General features: G+C 43.1%; 1 protein-coding gene and 1 long non-coding RNA gene across 3 annotated transcripts; both read left to right on the top strand.

Annotated features, from left to right (window-relative positions):
• LOC110435021 lies at positions 12,772-13,630 on the top strand. Of its 2 annotated transcripts, XR_002452677.1 has the most exons (3): positions 12,772-13,025; positions 13,113-13,191; positions 13,320-13,630. It is a non-coding gene; the product is annotated as an uncharacterized LOC110435021 (long non-coding RNA). The 2 variants fall into 2 exon arrangements; XR_002452676.1 differs by having other exon boundaries at positions 12,772-13,191.
• On the top strand, positions 15,750-18,690 carry LOC8078933 (WAT1-related protein At1g44800). The gene is made up of 5 exons (XM_002454570.2): positions 15,750-16,131; positions 17,028-17,090; positions 17,206-17,725; positions 17,823-17,974; positions 18,168-18,690. The coding sequence occupies exons 1-5, from the start codon at positions 15,941-15,943 to the stop codon at positions 18,397-18,399; spliced, it is 1,158 nt and encodes a 385-aa protein (XP_002454615.1). The 5' UTR covers positions 15,750-15,940; the 3' UTR covers positions 18,400-18,690.

Here is a 19,019-nt window from a genome sequence, read left to right as displayed (position 1 = left end):
GTCTCAAGTTAAACATCATTAACCATAAAAGTATTCCACAGCAACCCTTCAAACTTTCTCATTTGAAAACCTATCTAATAAGCATGGCTAAGCATACTAAGCATTTTCATAAAGCAGGTATCAAGGTTAATATGGAAATCATCAAGGTAGATAATGCAGCAAATAGGATCCACTCAACTCCTATTCACCTAATGCATCATATTAACTCAAGTGATATAAATAACTTTATGAAAATACAAGGATAGGGTTTAATGTCCGGGGCTTGCCTTGACCGGAAGGGACGTTCGGCAACTCAACAACACTCGAAGGATCCACAAACTCGGAAGAAACCCACTGGGAATCAGACTCTTCCGGAGCGTATTCTATACGTAAAAGTGCATATGCATGATTATGATATACTCATGGCATGATAAAGACAGGTTACATGTTCTTGGATGACAACAATAAACATGACTATCTCGAGTACAATTTACCTTCATGGTAAAGAAACAAATTAATCTAGCTATCAAAGCATGGGTTATTGCTAAATCAATTTTATTATTTTTATTAAACAAGGTTATGGACTCAACGTATCACAAGGATTATTTACATGAAATAAACCATAACCAGGGAGCATATCATGCTAAGTAACCATGGTTGTCAAACAATCCAAAATATCACCCAAATCCTAAAGGGATTAATTATTTCTATTTGTTTTATAATTATTTTTAAATAGCTTTATTAAGAGACAGAGCATACTTTATCAAACAGAGCTGAAATTAATCATGAAGCTAAATAATATTAACACAAGATCACATATTAAATTTCATGATTTTTGGATATACCCATAATTTACTAAAAATCATGGAAGGTTTATTCATTAATAAACAAAGGCAATTTATGTATACATGAAAATTATCAGAAAATCAAACCTAACATTTTTCTTAGACTCTATCCATTTTATGTAAGCTATACAAAAATTTTTCAAATTTTTGGACCAGCAAAAGATTTATTATACAAAATCAAACATAACTCAAAAACTGCAGAAAAAGAAAAAGAAAACGCTACTGTGCCACTGCGGCCCAGAAGCTCGGCCCAGCTCGCGTGAAACTTGGCCCAGCCGGCCTTCCCCCGCGCGCGCTGGCAGTTTTGCAGAAAAGCCCTCGGCTTTCTTAGCAACCAACCCGCAGACCAGGCTACTATTCACATGAGTCTACGGCTTTGCAATCAAACCCCTCCCCTTTCTTATCTTTACAAACACGAGGTCCTCGACACTCCGGCCGTCCAGAGCGCGGCAGAGCGCGGTGGCGTGGGTTACGCCGGCCAACTCCGGTCACCCCGAGCCAGAATGAGACGAGCACGAGTACCAGCAAGCAACCCGCAACCAAACGAGCTAGAACACCCGCACTCTATCGCTCTAGCGAGGTCTGGCCACGAGCGGCGGCGGACATGGCCGCGGTGGTGCTTACGCCGGTGGCTCTAGGCTAGTAGAGAAAGAATGGAGAGGTCAGGAAGCATTGGCGTCTCACCCTGGGTGTGATGACGCAGAGAGAAGGAGCGGAGAACAGTCGGGGTTTGCTCGTCCACGCGACCAGTGACTCCGGCGGCGAGCTCCGACGAAGGAGACGATGTCCCGGCGACAGCTGTGAAGCAAAGAAGAAAAGAGCGAGCCGATGAGCATCACAAGGTCATGACGAAACAAAGACGAGAGAAAGAGAGAGCAGAAAGTTGCCCGGATGGGCTGACCACGGAAGACTCGAGCTCGGCGGCGATTTACTCCGGCGAGGAGGAAAACGATGAATTCCGACGCTCAGGTGCGAAAGGGAGCAGAAAGGTGGGTTCTGGAGATGCGCAAGGAGATAGCGAACATCGTGGACGGCTCAATTTGATGCGAGGAGGATTGAGCACGGCCAATTTGGATGAGGACGGGGTACTGCTCCTTGGTGCTCCGGTGGCGGAAAAGCAGTCGGTGCTCGCAGAAGAGAAGGGCACGTCGCGCCTCTGGTTGCCAGCAGCTGCTCCACATCGTCACGGACGTGAACACGCGCTAGGATGGGGTGAAACGGCGGCTCACGCGCTGGCAACGCCGATCCCAGCTCGGCGGTCCACCGCCATGAACAGGGACCGAGCTTATCCCCCTCTTCCCCAAAATACCCTTTCTGTCTTTTTGTGGAATGCAACCAAACTTTGAATAGAAGTCAAAATTTCATCAAAATAAAAGTTGTACAAAATTTTGTGAGCTACAAAACATCTTTAATGACCAAAGACAGATTTGAAATGGAAAGGGATGAATTTGAGCCAAACAGTTTGAAATTCAAGCTTAAGTCCAAATTTTTGAATTGGGGCAAAACAGAATTTCAGAAATTACTTTTGATTTTACACAACAACTTGAAAAACTTCCAACATGAAAGTTGTTCAACTATTCAAGCTCTACAACTTTCATGTTGACCAATTTTCAAAATTCCAAACAGATTTTGAATTGGAGATTTAAATTAGAAAAGGGGACACTTTCCGGAAATCTGTATTTTCAAAATTACTTTGAATTTTGTACTGAATCTTCAAAAACTCAAAACACCAAAGTTGTACATCTTGACAAGATCTACAACTTTGCTTTTGAACTCAACTTCAAATTTTTCTTGGTTTTTGAATTGCACAAAAGGGGGTAAATCTAGGGTTTTGAAATTAGGGTTTTCCCCCCCTTAAGCTTCTCGGAAAACTTTCACCCAAGGTTTTTAAACTCCAAAACAAGCATCCATACATAAATTAAACACACTTTAAATCCCTAAACACATTCATCCAAAATAAACTTATTTTAGGTTAATGCATCAGGGTTTACTTAACAATAGACTATGAAATGCTCATGATGACATGTCATGTTTTAGTTCGCTTAACACGAGAGTGTTACAGCTCTTTCCCCCTTAAAGAAATCTCGTCCCGAGATTTACCTTAAAGTCTAACTAATGGAAAAGGAAATTTGTCAAGCATTTCCAAAACCAACCTCTACAAAAACAGGGGTAGATTATAACACTATAGATTACAAGGATAAGACAGAAGAAAGAAACTCAGGAAAACGTTCTAAGAGAAACTCTTCGGATTCCCACGTGGCTTCATCTTCGGTATGTTGATTCCATTGCACCTTGTAATATTTGATAGTTCTTCTACGAGTGACTCGATCTTTTTGATCTAGAATCTTGATAGGATACTCTGAATATGTCAGATCAGGCTTTAACTCAATTTCTTCAACATGAATGATATGATCAGGCACTTGAAGACATTTCTTCAACTGAGAGACATGGAACACATTGTGTACTGATAACAACTGTGGTGGTAAATCTAGACGATATGCCACCTTTCCACATCTTTCAAGGATTTGATATGGACCTATATATCGAGGTGCCAATTTTCCTTTTACTCCAAAACGAGTGACTCCTTTCATAGGTGACACTTTGAGGTATACATAATCACCAACCTCAAAGCTAAGAGATCGACGTCTCTTATCAGCATAACTCTTTTGCCTGGACTGCGCTATCTTCATGTTATCTCGAATGATCTTGACCTTCTCTTCGGTTTCTTTGACTAAGTCAACCCCGAAGAGACTATGTTCTCCAGGTTCTGACCAATTCAAAGGTGTCCTGCACCTTCTGCCATATAGAGCTTCGAATGGTGCCATCTTAATGCTTTCTTGATAACTATTATTGTAAGAGAATTCTGCTAATGGCAAACATTCATCCCATTTCTCTGAATAACTGAGCACACAAGATCTTAGCATATCTTCTAAGATCTGATTGACTCTTTCAGTCTGTCCTCCAGTCTGTGGATGATAAGCTGTACTATGCAAAAGTTTAGTACCCAAAGACTTATGCAGATGCTTCCAGAAAGCATTTACAAACTGTGTCCCTCTATCAGATACGATAGTCTTTGGAATACCATGTAAACTTACAATTCTGTTAAAGTATATCTTAGCATAGATGGAGGCTCGATACTTCTTTCTTACGGGAATGAAATGAGCTGATTTGGTCAGACGATCAACAATGACCCATATGGAATCAAACCCTTTCAATGTTCTAGGTAAACCCACTATGAAGTCCATACTGATGTCATCCCACTTCCAAGATGGAATTGGCAATGGTTGCAATTCTCCAGCAGACCTAAGATGAACTGCTTTCACTTTTTGACAAGTATCGCATCTAGCCACATAACTAGCAATTTCAAGCTTCATCTTAGTCCACCAGAATCTTTGTTTCAAATCATGATACATCTTGTTACTGCCTGGATGGATTGAAAGTCTTGTTGCATGAGCTTCATCAAGAATTCGTTTTCTAAGCTCAGGAACTTTTGGAACTACTAAACGATCCTTGAACCAAATCACTCCAGCTTCATCTATTCTGAACTTGGAATTCTGCTCAGACTGAATCTTTTCTTTCAAAAAGCTCATACCCTTATTTTCTTTCTGAGCTGTAATAATCTGATCTTTGATAGATGACTGAACTGTCATATTTGCAAGACTTCCTTGTGGAATTATTTCAAGACTTAACTTCTCAAATTCATAACACAAGGTAAGGTTTATCGGCTTAACTTCCAGACAATTGCAATGAGTCTTTCGACTGAGTGCATCTGCCACTACATTGGCTTTACCTGGGTGATAGTGTACTTCAATATCATAATCTTTTATCAGTTCTAACCATCTTCTCTGACGCATATTCAACTCTGATTGAGTAAAGATATATTTCAAACTCTTATGATCAGTGTATATGTGACAAGTATTACCCAACAGATAGTGTCGCCAAATCTTCAGAGCATGGACTACAGCTGCCAACTCTAGATCATGTGTTGGATAATGCTCTTCATGACGCTTAAGTTGTCGTGAAGCATATGCAATGACTCTGCCTTCTTGCATTAGTACACACCCAATGCCTTTGCCTGAAGCATCACAATACACATCAAAAGATTTTTCAATATCAGGTTGAGCTAGCACTGGTGCAGTGGTCAACAACTTTTTCAAAGTCCGAAAAGCTTCTTCACACTCGGATGACCACACAAACTTGGTATCATTCTTCAGCAGTGTTGTCATTGGTTTAGAGATCTTGGAGAAGTCAGGGATAAACCTGCGATAATACCCCGCTAATCCTAAGAAACTCCGAACTTGATGTACTGAAGTTGGTGACTTCCAGTCAAGAACTTCTTGAACTTTGCTTGGATCTACTGCAACACCTTCAGCTGACAGGACATGACCCAAAAATTGAACTTCATCTATCCAAAATTCACATTTGCTAAACTTAGCATATAACTGATGTTCTCTCAGGCGAGCCAACACTATCCTGAGATGCTCTTCATGCTCTTCTTTAGTTTTGGAATAGATGAGAATGTCATCAATGAATACCACCACGAACTTATCTAACTCTGGCATGAACACTGAATTCATCAGATACATAAAATGTGCTGGGGCATTTGTCAGACCAAAAGACATGACCAGATATTCATACAAGCCATATCTGGTAGTGAATGCCGTTTTTGGAACATCTTTTGGTTTAATCTTAATTTGATGGTACCCCGATCTCAAGTCTATCTTTGAAAATACCTTAGCACCAGTTAGTTGATCAAAGAGAAGATCAATACGGGGCAAAGGATACTTATTCTTGATTGTTACCTCATTCAAAGGACGATAGTCCACACATAACCTCAAGGTATTGTCCTTTTTCTTCACAAAGATTGCCGGACAACCCCATGGTGATGAACTAGGTCGAATGAAACCTTTATCCATCAATTCTTGCAACTGAGTTTTCAATTCTGCTAATTCTTTTGGTGGCATTCTATAAGCTCTTCTAGATATTGGTGCTGTCCCTGGTTTGAGTTCTATCTCAAACTCCACATCACGATCAGGTGGCAGACCCGGTAAATCTTCTGGAAACACATCAGGAAACTCACAGACCACTGGAATATCCTTGATTTCCTTGACAGAGATAGCACACACTTGCTCAACTGCTCTCTTAAGGGTAGGAAGATGGATAAGAAGTTGAGACTTGCTATTAGGTAAGTTGACCCTGATAGTTCTATTTAAGGTGTCTATAACTGCACCTCTCTGGCTCATCCAGTTCATACCCAAAATCACATCTACACTTGGATCTTTTAACACTATCATGGATGTTGGAAATATATATCCACCCAAGTCTATTGGCACCTGATGTACCATTTCTTTAGTGCATAGTCGACCCCCAGGTGACTGTATAAAGAACTCATCTTTGGTTGCACCAATAGGTATATTATACTTTTCCGCAAATGCTCTATTCATGAAAGTATGTGATGCTCCAGAATCAAAAAGTGTAAGTGCTGGGTGTTGGGCAACAGGGAACATACCAAGCATCACTGGCTCTCCCTCAGGTATAGCTTCAACTTGAGTGTGGAAAACCCTTCCTGTTTTCGGAGTACCCTTACCCTTCTGTTGATTCTGGGCCTGACCTTTGTTCTGATTTGCTTGCTGATTTCCAACTGGCCTTGGTGCATTGACATTTGGAACATTTTGCCTTGGATATGGACATTCACGAGAAAAATGTCCACTCTTCCCACAATTGTAACAAGGGTTGTTTGCAGCTTGTGGCACTGGCGGTCGAATGGCAGGAACATTTGGCTGACGTTGAACATTGAACGGCATTGTCGGCCTTGCAAAACTCCTCTGCATATTCTGCTGCTGAGGCGGCTGATAAGAAGGACGATAAGCTGGGCGGAACTGCTGAGCTGGATGATATACAAGCCTCTGACGCTTCTTGTTGCCGCCAGATGATCCAGACCCTGAGACAAACCCCTTCTTCTTCTTAGCCTCCTTATGTTTGCGATTCTTTTCTTCACTGGAGATGGCGATGTTTACTGCCTCATGATAAGATATGTTGCCACACGATGCCATCATCAGCTGAAGCTTTGTATTCAAGCCTCTCATGAAACAATCCTTCTTCTTTTCATCAGTGTTGACTTGCTCAATTGCATATTGGGACAGATGATTAAACTTTCCAATATACTGTATGACTGAGTCATCCCCCTGACGGAGAGCTAAGAACTCTTCGAGCTTCATTTTCATAACTCCCTTGGGAATGTAATGAGCCCTGAAGGCTTCCTTGAATTCTCCCCAAGTGATTCGGTGACGGGCTGGTTGAACAGCCAGTAAGTTTTCCCACCAAACCCCTGCTGCTCCTCTCAGCTGCTGAGCGGCGAAAACTGGCTTCTGGGTTTCAGTACAGTTGATGAGACTGAACTTTTGCTCCATAGTGCGAAGCCAATCCTCAGCTTCAAGAGGTTCATCAGCTTTTGTGAAAACTGGGGGACGAGTATCTGTGAAGTCAACATATGTGGTTTCTTCTCTGTTATGGCGACCACGGCCACGCTGACCAGCATTCTGATTTTGTGCTAACAGAGTTGTTGCATTGACCAATGCTGCAATTGCATCAGCCAAAGAGGGTGGAACTGGTGGTGCATTAGGAAAATCATCCCCACCCTGGGACGAACTAGCTCCATGGTTGTTAGCAGACATCTGTTTAAAAACACATCACACTTTAATTAACATGCTTACTTAACCATCATACATCATGGCTTACATAGCACAAACAGTTCATCTTATTTATCATACAAGTCCGCTCCTGGGCAGGACTTCCGAAACCACTATCTTACACTCTTCCCATACTAGAGGTTTTCTGACTAACTAAGTTACAAAGTCAGAAGATCACACTCGATCATACTTCGTGCCTACTCAACACCTAGTCGTCATCCATATCCGACTCACTGGTGGTAACACCCTCATCTGGAGTGGGGGTTCCTGGTTCTTCTGCTTCATCCTCAGAAGTATCACTATCCACTTGGATGACAACTGGTCCTTCCTCTGCTGCTTCAGGAGCCTCGGGTGGGTTGAGAGCATCCTGCAGCTGGTGCACTTCCTCATGGAGGGTGTTGGCATAGGCCTCAAGAGTGACCACATACCCCGCCATATGGTACAGCTGAACTTCCATATTGATGTTGTCAGTGAGCATCAGACGCAGATCATTTTTCATAAGCCTGTAGGTCCTTGGCGAAGGAGGACCTCCGCTGGTGTCACTCCCGTTTCCGTCGCTGGAGTTGTCAGTGCTGCTGTCACTGCTATCGGAGGGTGGCGGATCCCTTGATGCCAACTGGTGCCTGGGAACACGACCTCCGGTGGACTTGCGGGCGGTTAGGCGGGTACGAGCCATCTGCCAAAATATTTTTATTTTGAATATTAGAACTATATATGTTCCAAGGTTAAAGGATAGAGTTTTACAATTAGATGGACATATTACCTCTAATTATTAACAACTTTAAGGAGGAAAGTTAATTACATGTTATCAATAATGATGCATGAAACGTACTTACGAACCAAGCATACATCAAACAAATAATTAACTTTAAGTTAGGCACTTGATATAAAAGTGCATAAACGTTCTTTTCATAAATAGGGCAATATTATAACATTATAAGCATCGTTCCTTGTATATAAATATCACCATAATTATACTAAGAACATATCCATTTAGATAGAAGGATAAGTCTAAAGAATGAACTGAGACAAGTTAGAAGCATAAGACAAGCTTAGAAGCAATTTGAACTCAAACTAATTTGAAATTTGGTTTGACTCAAAAGCTTTTGAAGTTTTCAAAACCGAATACTGCTATACTTTCTAAGGGAAACCTGCTCTGATACCAGCTGTGGCAGAACCTCTTGAATTAAATGGCCCACATGCACACATCATTGTCCCAAAGACTTCTGATCGACGTGCATGAGTTCCAAATGACTCAAGAAGTCTGTCGGGTGTCCTCGGGAAACCCGAATCATCCACGTAACAATCCTTTCAGGAATTCCCTCATCAAGCATCACAGTATTACAACATTTCATAGATAAGAGAAATCAGAGTAAAAGCGGAAAGGTTACATAACATAGATTGGAAATTTACGTTCATAGCTTACAAAACCATAAGTATTTGATACATAAAAGCTTCGGAACTTTATATTACATAAACCATAGATCACACAACAAGTTTTTACTTGCCCAAGGTCACACATCAGGTTCATCATCATCACTCTCCTCCACAAGAGTAAAATAACCATGACCATCAAAAGGATAATCAAGATATTCACCTGCAACATGGGTTAATAAAACCCTGAGTACAAAAGTACTCAACAAGACTTAACCGACTATAAAAGAGGTGGAGACTCAGGTATGCAGGCTATAGGGATTCAAGGTAAGACTTAATCAAGATCAAGTATTTCTTTTGCACAAAAGCTTACTAAGAGTAAAGCCTACTTTCAAATTTTACTCAAGATTATCATTTATAACTAACCAAGATCATTATCCAACTTTCATAAGCAAATCACCTCTTTCTTATACCAAAAATTTCACTGATTACTACGATGATGGGGTGAGGATTGAGGCTCCATATCCGAGGAAACACGGCGATTCGAATCGATTAAACCCAGCTGGGGATTCAGTACCACACGACATATGTAGAACTTAATCTTGCATATGTCAACCTTTTCTATAGATCCTCCCATACAAGAACGGGTCCAGCGTCACCCGAGAGTACAGTACACCACCATCCTACAGCCAATCTAGACGTTTCCCGGTCATCTCAGATCCGTAAGGTGGGTACACGCTACTCTCGCCATCTCTCCACTCCCAGTACGCGGTTAGCCGTTCTCAAGTATCGGAATAGCTATAGGTAAGGCTTACCGCCGCATGTGGGCTGTACTCAAAGGTCTCAATCACAACAGGCCAACAACGGTACGGTCCTTAATCGACACAGTTGGAGACACTACTTTAAGACTCCATTCTTAAAGCAAGTCCACCGACCGGTCTCAAGTTAAACATCATTAACCATAAAAGTATTCCACAGCAACCCTTCAAACTTTCTCATTTGAAAACCTATCTAATAAGCATGGCTAAGCATACTAAGCATTTTCATAAAGCAGGTATCAAGGTTAATATGGAAATCATCAAGGTAGATAATGCAGCAAATAGGATCCACTCAACTCCTATTCACCTAATGCATCATATTAACTCAAGTGATATAAATAACTTTATGAAAATACAAGGATAGGGTTTAATGTCCGGGGCTTGCCTTGACCGGAAGGGACGTTCGGCAACTCAACAACACTCGAAGGATCCACAAACTCGGAAGAAACCCACTGGGAATCAGACTCTTCCGGAGCGTATTCTATACGTAAAAGTGCATATGCATGATTATGATATACTCATGGCATGATAAAGACAGGTTACATGTTCTTGGATGACAACAATAAACATGACTATCTCGAGTACAATTTACCTTCATGGTAAAGAAACAAATTAATCTAGCTATCAAAGCATGGGTTATTGCTAAATCAATTTTATTATTTTTATTAAACAAGGTTATGGACTCAACGTATCACAAGGATTATTTACATGAAATAAACCATAACCAGGGAGCATATCATGCTAAGTAACCATGGTTGTCAAACAATCCAAAATATCACCCAAATCCTAAAGGGATTAATTATTTCTATTTGTTTTATAATTATTTTTAAATAGCTTTATTAAGAGACAGAGCATACTTTATCAAACAGAGCTGAAATTAATCATGAAGCTAAATAATATTAACACAAGATCACATATTAAATTTCATGATTTTTGGATATACCCATAATTTACTAAAAATCATGGAAGGTTTATTCATTAATAAACAAAGGCAATTTATGTATACATGAAAATTATCAGAAAATCAAACCTAACATTTTTCTTAGACTCTATCCATTTTATGTAAGCTATACAAAAATTTTTCAAATTTTTGGACCAGCAAAAGATTTATTATACAAAATCAAACATAACTCAAAAACTGCAGAAAAAGAAAAAGAAAACGCTACTGTGCCACTGCGGCCCAGAAGCTCGGCCCAGCTCGCGTGAAACTTGGCCCAGCCGGCCTTCCCCCGCGCGCGCTGGCAGTTTTGCAGAAAAGCCCTCGGCTTTCTTAGCAACCAACCCGCAGACCAGGCTACTATTCACATGAGTCTACGGCTTTGCAATCAAACCCCTCCCCTTTCTTATCTTTACAAACACGAGGTCCTCGACACTCCGGCCGTCCAGAGCGCGGCAGAGCGCGGTGGCGTGGGTTACGCCGGCCAACTCCGGTCACCCCGAGCCAGAATGAGACGAGCACGAGTACCAGCAAGCAACCCGCAACCAAACGAGCTAGAACACCCGCACTCTATCGCTCTAGCGAGGTCTGGCCACGAGCGGCGGCGGACATGGCCGCGGTGGTGCTTACGCCGGTGGCTCTAGGCTAGTAGAGAAAGAATGGAGAGGTCAGGAAGCATTGGCGTCTCACCCTGGGTGTGATGACGCAGAGAGAAGGAGCGGAGAACAGTCGGGGTTTGCTCGTCCACGCGACCAGTGACTCCGGCGGCGAGCTCCGACGAAGGAGACGATGTCCCGACGACAGCTGTGAAGCAAAGAAGAAAAGAGCGAGCCGATGAGCATCACAAGGTCATGACAAAACAAAGACGAGAGAAAGAGAGAGCAGAAAGTTGCCCGGATGGGCTGACCACGGAAGACTCGAGCTCGGCGGCGATTTACTCCGGCGAGGAGGAAAACGATGAATTCCGACGCTCAGGTGCGAAAGGGAGCAGAAAGGTGGGTTCTGGAGATGCGCAAGGAGATAGCGAACATCGTGGACGGCTCAATTTGATGCGAGGAGGATTGAGCACGGCCAATTTGGATGAGGACGGGGTACTGCTCCTTGGTGCTCCGGTGGCGGAAAAGCAGTCGGTGCTCGCAGAAGAGAAGGGCACGTCGCGCCTCTGGTTGCCAGCAGCTGCTCCACATCGTCACGGACGTGAACACGCGCTAGGATGGGGTGAAACGGCGGCTCACGCGCTGGCAACGCCGATCCCAGCTCGGCGGTCCACCGCCATGAACAGGGACCGAGCTTATCCCCCTCTTCCCCAAAATACCCTTTCTGTCTTTTTGTGGAATGCAACCAAACTTTGAATAGAAGTCAAAATTTCATCAAAATAAAAGTTGTACAAAATTTTGTGAGCTACAAAACATCTTTAATGACCAAAGACAGATTTGAAATGGAAAGGGATGAATTTGAGCCAAACAGTTTGAAATTCAAGCTTAAGTCCAAATTTTTGAATTGGGGCAAAACAGAATTTCAGAAATTACTTTTGATTTTACACAACAACTTGAAAAACTTCCAACATGAAAGTTGTTCAACTATTCAAGCTCTACAACTTTCATGTTGACCCATTTTCAAAATTCCAAACAGATTTTGAATTGGAGATTTAAATTAGAAAAGGGGACACTTTCCGGAAATCTGTATTTTCAAAATTACTTTGAATTTTGTACTGAATCTTCAAAAACTCAAAACACCAAAGTTGTACATCTTGACAAGATCTACAACTTTGCTTTTGAACTCAACTTCAAATTTTTCTTGGTTTTTGAATTGCACAAAAGGGGGTAAATCTAGGGTTTTGAAATTAGGGTTTCCCCCCCCTTAAGCTTCTCGGAAAACTTTCACCCAAGGTTTTTAAACTCCAAAACAAGCATCCATACATAAATTAAACACACTTTAAATCCCTAAACACATTCATCCAAAATAAACTTATTTTAGGTTAATGCATCAGGGTTTACTTAACAATAGACTATGAAATGCTCATGATGACATGTCATGTTTTAGTTCGCTTAACACGAGAGTGTTACACAGAGATGATGTATTGCTGTGGAGAGCATCATGAATGCTTAAAAATCTGCTCAGGTTTGATCTTTGTGTTTGGCCTTGTATTTTCGTTGTAATGGATTTTTTATTTTCAAAGGAGATGTGATATTCTCTATACCTATTTCTAAGTGATCTTTTGCACAATACTGTCTTCTTTTTTAACTCTAATGATTGCTAGTCAGTTCCTGTAACCGTGTTTTACAGTGGAAAATGCAAAGATGAGATCCTGCATGATTTGGCTGAATACGAGGTCCTACATAATTTGGTTCAGTAGCTCGTATTGTACAGAACACTAGGATTAGTAAGAATGAAAAACATACTCATGTATTTGCTCTTTATCCTTCTCTATAATCAGTTCATTTAGTAATATTTCAAACTTTTTTACTAGATGGAGAATCACTCAAATACATAAGACTCAGTTCGTACAAAACAGTTGGAGAACAATTCCATGCAATGGAATAGAATGAGTAGGTTACCTTTTTTTTAAGATAATAAGTAGGTTACCCTTTTTTAAAATAATGAGTAGGTTACCCTTTTAATCTATAGAAATTTTGTAGTCGAACTCATACTTACAATATACTATCTGTTTTTACAGCTAGTTCATCTCATGTTAGTGAGGACATCTATGGTGACGGCATGGACAACGAGAATACATGGACGGCAACGACTTGTCTTTTTGAACAACTTATGTCTTAGCTGTCTTTTGTCTTCTGAACATGTATTGTTGAGCTGTTGAGCCTAGATACTACAATGTTACATAGCATATAACATGGATATACATGAATAACTTAGGATGCATGTGTTGGTGGTAGGATGATGGTGGTACAATGACGTTTGTGATATGTACGTGATGTCTGTAATATATATGTGTTGTTGATGGCATATATGTGATGCCTATTATATATATTCTCTGTTTGTTTAGATGGAATACAAAAAACAAATAAAAATGATGTTTTTTTGTCACTTTGCCTAGTGTTTTGGCCATAACACTCGGCAAAGTGCCTTTCTGGGTATCAGGGAAGCAGGCTTTGCCGAGTGTCTAAGCCAGGACACTAGACAAACTGGGTACTTTGCCGAGTGTCCACGCTAGGACACTAGGCAAACCTGATGGCTTTCCCGAGTGTCCAGCCCAGGACACTAGGCAAACTTGATACTTTGCCTAGTGTCCCTGCTAGGACACTCGGCAAACCGCCTCACGCCGTCTGTTAGGCCGTGACGGCTACTTTTGTTTGCCGAGTGTCAAATAAGCATTCGGCAAAGCCTTTGCCGAGTGCTCGATAAATGACACTCGGCAAAGCCTCCTTTGCCGAGTGTTTTTTGCCGTTTGCCGAGTGTCGTAGACACTAGGCAAAGCGCGTGATTCCAGTAGTGTATTGTAAATTTTAATTTCAAGAGTCTATTTGAGAGGTTATAGATAGCTTTTTGTTTTCTCTTGGTGAGCTCCATTACTCTATGAAACTATTGTCCAATAAAACCGTTGATAAGTTGTTAAGTTTCTTTGCCCTCTTGTAAATTTAAATTGTAAGGGCCTATTTGGCTCACTATCACACTTTTGTGATGGTCTGCTAAACTTTCTATGATAGTTGTTTTGGTTCTTTAACACAATTATGGTAAACCACACTTTTACCCCACAATTCTATGTAGTAATTTATAAACCCTCTTGGTAAATGTGGTGATGGTGGCAATATGAAATGGATGGCGACAAGGACAAGCACCACAAGAATGCCTATTGGAAGTTTAGAACTATGATTGTCATGAGTAGAACGGCGACCACAACCGCGGGGTTTCATGCATGGTAGAAAGGTAAATACTTTGGCGTTTCATGATTTCCACGGATCCAATGTGACGTAATAAAGCTGTGAGCCTTTGTTTCAAAAAAGAAAGCAGTATCTTCAAAAACCAAAAAAAACTAGCCAAATTGCAGCCTAACTTAACACTGGTACGACATCAAATGTGAGGCGACAAGGTGAGGATGCATAAGCATGGTGAATTGGTGATTTAGGAAGTGAATTTTCATTTGTGGTTACGGTTACGGTGGTGACAAGACTTGATAAACTAGAGGGCAACAGCATGCATAGTACAGTATCAATGGAGAGCTTGCCGGTTGCTTCGAGGAGGAGCCGGAGATAGTGTGTTTGGCTACTGGAGTCAATGAGGCACAGTTTAGTGGATGTGGACAAACAGAGTGAAAAGCCTTACTAGTGGTGGACTCAACCAAAAAAGGAACATCTACACAGGGGAACCGAAGGTGATCTCTGGTTCTGCCAAAGATGATTTAATTTGGAGGAACAGAGGTGACACACAAGAGCGATGATAAATTGATAATGCTAATTGTAACTGTTCCCATGTGTCATATATATGTGACTACCTTGTACCCTCTTCGCATATATAGCATCAGATATTTGCATTGTTCATTGCTTTCTTTCGGCAGAAGCAGAACCTTCGGCTTTTCACGACTTAACTCGACGACCCCAAGAGAATATGGCATACCCAGTATCGATGCCACATCTTTTCATATGATTCTTAACATGTTCCATGCACATTGCTGTCGTCGACAAGCACTTAGCCATGCAACACAGCTAGGGTCCGTGTCCGCGCCAGGCAGAGGTCCGGGCCAGCTAAACTCCCACAAGGCTTGACCTGACGGTTCTGATCCACTCCCTGCCGCAAGTTTGTAGGCTCTGCGTGCGCTCTGCATTTCCCGGGAAAAGCTAGGCAAACGGGGGAAAGCTGAAGGAAGTATAGGGCGGAGGAGAGAGAGGCCGATGGAGCAGCTTCTCCTTTTGCCGGAAGTGGAATATATATATTAAACAAGGAAGAAGCAATATAATTAGCTAAGCCAGCACTGCGTGCAACACAGACACAGCCGGGTGCCGGTGACTCGGATCCATCAATGGCTGCACTTGGCATCTCGGCTGATCCAACATCCAACTACGATAGCTACGCCTCGCTGCTGTACGTATACTGTGCCCACAGCAGCAAACAGTGCGACGAGGGGCGCGGCTATATAAATGGCTCGATGACCTCGGCTGCCTCCTCACTCCCATAGCTGAAGACCTCATTCGAGCTAGTAGCTAGCCATAGAGGTGCGAGAGGAAGAAGAAGAAGGCTTGTTGGAGTTTAGCTGAGGATCGCGAGGAGCTTTGATCAGAGAGACTGCTGCTGTTATTATATATATATAGACCGGCCGGGCAGATAGATAGATAGATAGATAGAATGGGTGTGGGAAAAGCTCTGAACGATGTGAAGCCGTACCTGGCCATGATCCTGCTGCAGGTAGGGTTCGCCGGGATGTACATCGTCGCCGTGGCATCGCTCAAGCGCGGGATGAGCCACTTCGTCCTCGTAGTCTACCGTAACCTCTTCGCCACCGCCGTCATGGCGCCCTTCGCGCTCTGGTTCGAGAGGTAAGGACGATCACCATGTCGCTCAATCTCTCTCCCACGCTCCGTGCGTATCATGCGTGTGCTCCATATCCTTTGCCTAGCTCGCTAGTGTATTAAGACTTGGTACGTACGTACTCCACATCATCGTGCTGGACGTGATTCATATATAGGCACACACATGATACTGCACGCACAAGCATGATCATCGACGACGGTTCCATGGTGGAACTGATGATCGATGAAGCTATATATGCATGCATCATGCATGTATACATCATGGCATGCATATGCAAGTGCACCAGGAGGAAAATTTTGTGACAATATTCATGCACTTGCATTCAGTATATGTTCATCCAGTACAAGATGATGCCCAACTTGCCATCAGCCCATCAGTCGTCACTCATCGAATCTACCTAAGAGCCAGCAGCCTAAGAGTACACTTTGATCAGTTTCATCCATTCTGTCTGCAAAGCCACGACGTAGCATTTTCGTAGTCGCTTTCAGATGGTGCAGGCTCCACGACCAGCACTTAAGATCCTAATCTGGAAAAGTAGGACGTCTATACCTCTGCATCTTGAGCAAGAAAAGGTGTAGTCTTTAGCAGCTTTCGTTGTCATCATCTGTTAGTTGTTAAATCAATTCAAAATTCATGCTTAATCCTCCACATAATGCAAATTAAATCTCCACTCTATATTTTTGCAAAAGCCCCTGATTGCATTGGGCACTGGTGGGGAGGTCACTTCACCGTACCACCATCCACACATGTTTTAGAGTAGACACAACAACAATAGTCCCATCAAGCCATCAGTCTGATACGATGTTGCCTGCATGCCCGTGCACGTACAGCTGACAAGGCACAAACTAGCTAGCTGATCATCTCTGTTTAATTTGGCTCTCCAATTCAACACGTGATGCAGGAAATCGAGGCCAAGGATGACCATCAAAATCTTCCTCAAGATAATGGGGCTCACTTTACTCGAGTACGTACAAATTAATCGTCTTAATTAGACTACTTATCGCACATATATATGCATGGCATCAGCAATAGCTGGTCGAGATCTGATGGCGTTAATTCGTGCCCGCATCCGCATGCAGACCCGTGCTGGATCAGAACCTCTACTTCATGGGTGCCAACCTGACCTCGGCGGGCTTCGCGTCGGCGCTGATAAACATCCTCCCGGCCGTCACATTCGTCATGGCCCTCGTCCTACGGATGGAGAAAGTGCGGCTGCGGAGCGTGCACAGCCAGGCCAAGATCGTCGGCACGGTCCTCACCGTCGCCGGCGCGGTGCTCATGATCCTGTACCACGGCCCCGTGGTGCAGTTCCCGTGGTCCAAGGGGCACCACCATGACGCCGGCGCCCAGGGCGCCGCCTCAAGCGGCAGCTTCCTCACCGGGATCATCACCATCATCGTCGCCTGCGTCTGCTGGTCGGCCTTCTTCGTCCTCCAGGCCAACACGCTCAAGAGCTACCCCGCGGAGCTGTCGCTGACCACGCTCATCTGCCTCATGGGCTCGCTGATGAGCGGCTCCGTCGCGCTCGTCGCCGAGCGCAACAACACCCAGGCCTGGGTCATCGGCTTCGACACCCGCCTCTTCACCTGCGCCTACGCCGTAAGCCACTAGCTTAGTCTAGTAGTACTTGATCATCAATAATCTTGACCCCCATATATATACATGCATGTATATGATGAACGCGTACACTATACAGGGTATAGTGTGCTCCGGCGTGGCATACTACGTGCAAGGTATCGTGTCGAGGCAACGAGGCCCGGTGTTCGTCACGGCCTTCAATCCTCTCTGCATGATCATAACCGCCATCATGGGCTCCATCATACTCAAAGAAGAGATCACTCGCGGAAGGTACAAAAATTAACCTGCAATATATCCACGTGGATATGATAATATATATATATATCTCCCCCAGCATTTATATATATAACATATATCCAGATATTTTCATAAAGATGTACTATATACTCCTGTGTATAGAAAATCCAGTAGTGGATAGTAGTGCTGATAATGCCACTGGCGTCTCCTTATTTTGTTCTTTCAGTGTGATTGGCGCTGCGATCATCGTGTTAGGCCTGTACGCGCTCATCTGGGGCAAGAGCAAGGACGAGGTGAACCAGGTGGCCGACGTCTCAGCATCAGGCGGCTGCGGCTCCAAGGGTGGCGAGCTGCCCATCACCTTGGCGCAGCCCAACGGCAACGGCAAGCACGAGCTTGGCAGCGGCCGCGGCGTCGTCTTCGATGTCGAGACGCCGGCGGCCAACGGCCATTACTAGTAGCTATAGCTAGCAGTACTCCTAAACCTAAAGCAAGCAACCTGCCCGTCAGTTCTAGCTAGACATGCAGCATGCATCCTGCAGGCTATGGCCTGGTCGATCGAGTTGAAGCACATAATTAAGTACGTGTGCGATTTTTTATTTCTTCTTCTTCCGTTTTTGTTAATTTCGCCTTGAAATTCTTGTAAGAGAGTGCACGAGAGAGGAGACACAGATGATCCTTATACCTTGTATTAACGGATAAGGCCATGACGTTATGGGTTGCTTAATCAATCAGTAAACAAAGCATCAGCTCTGCTGCTTACGTAGAGCTGGGAATTAATTATATTACTCCATCAGTGCTCATACATGCCTCTCGCGCATTTGCTTAATGCGATTACAGAGACGACGATTGATGTGATCAGCTTCGCATTTAAATTGATGGTCCGTTTTGATTTGCCTGCTCCCTTGGTGCATCCACTAATTGCGAGCTTTTTCTTGTTAAATTGATGCCTGAATCGACATGGAACCCAAATGTGCTCTCGCTTTGAGGATGTCACACACACGTACGTTGATTCCGGTCATTTTCTGCTTTAGTATTGTTCTGCTGATGTTCTGTGGTTAGTAGTGCTGGGATGCCT

The sequence above is a fragment of the Sorghum bicolor genome, chromosome 4, assembly GCF_000003195.3.
Source record: "Sorghum bicolor cultivar BTx623 chromosome 4, Sorghum_bicolor_NCBIv3, whole genome shotgun sequence".
NCBI classification, from domain to species: Eukaryota; Viridiplantae; Streptophyta; class Magnoliopsida; order Poales; family Poaceae; genus Sorghum; species Sorghum bicolor.
Note: the sequence above shows the minus strand (reverse complement) of the source record. Positions and strands in the feature narration are given on the sequence as shown.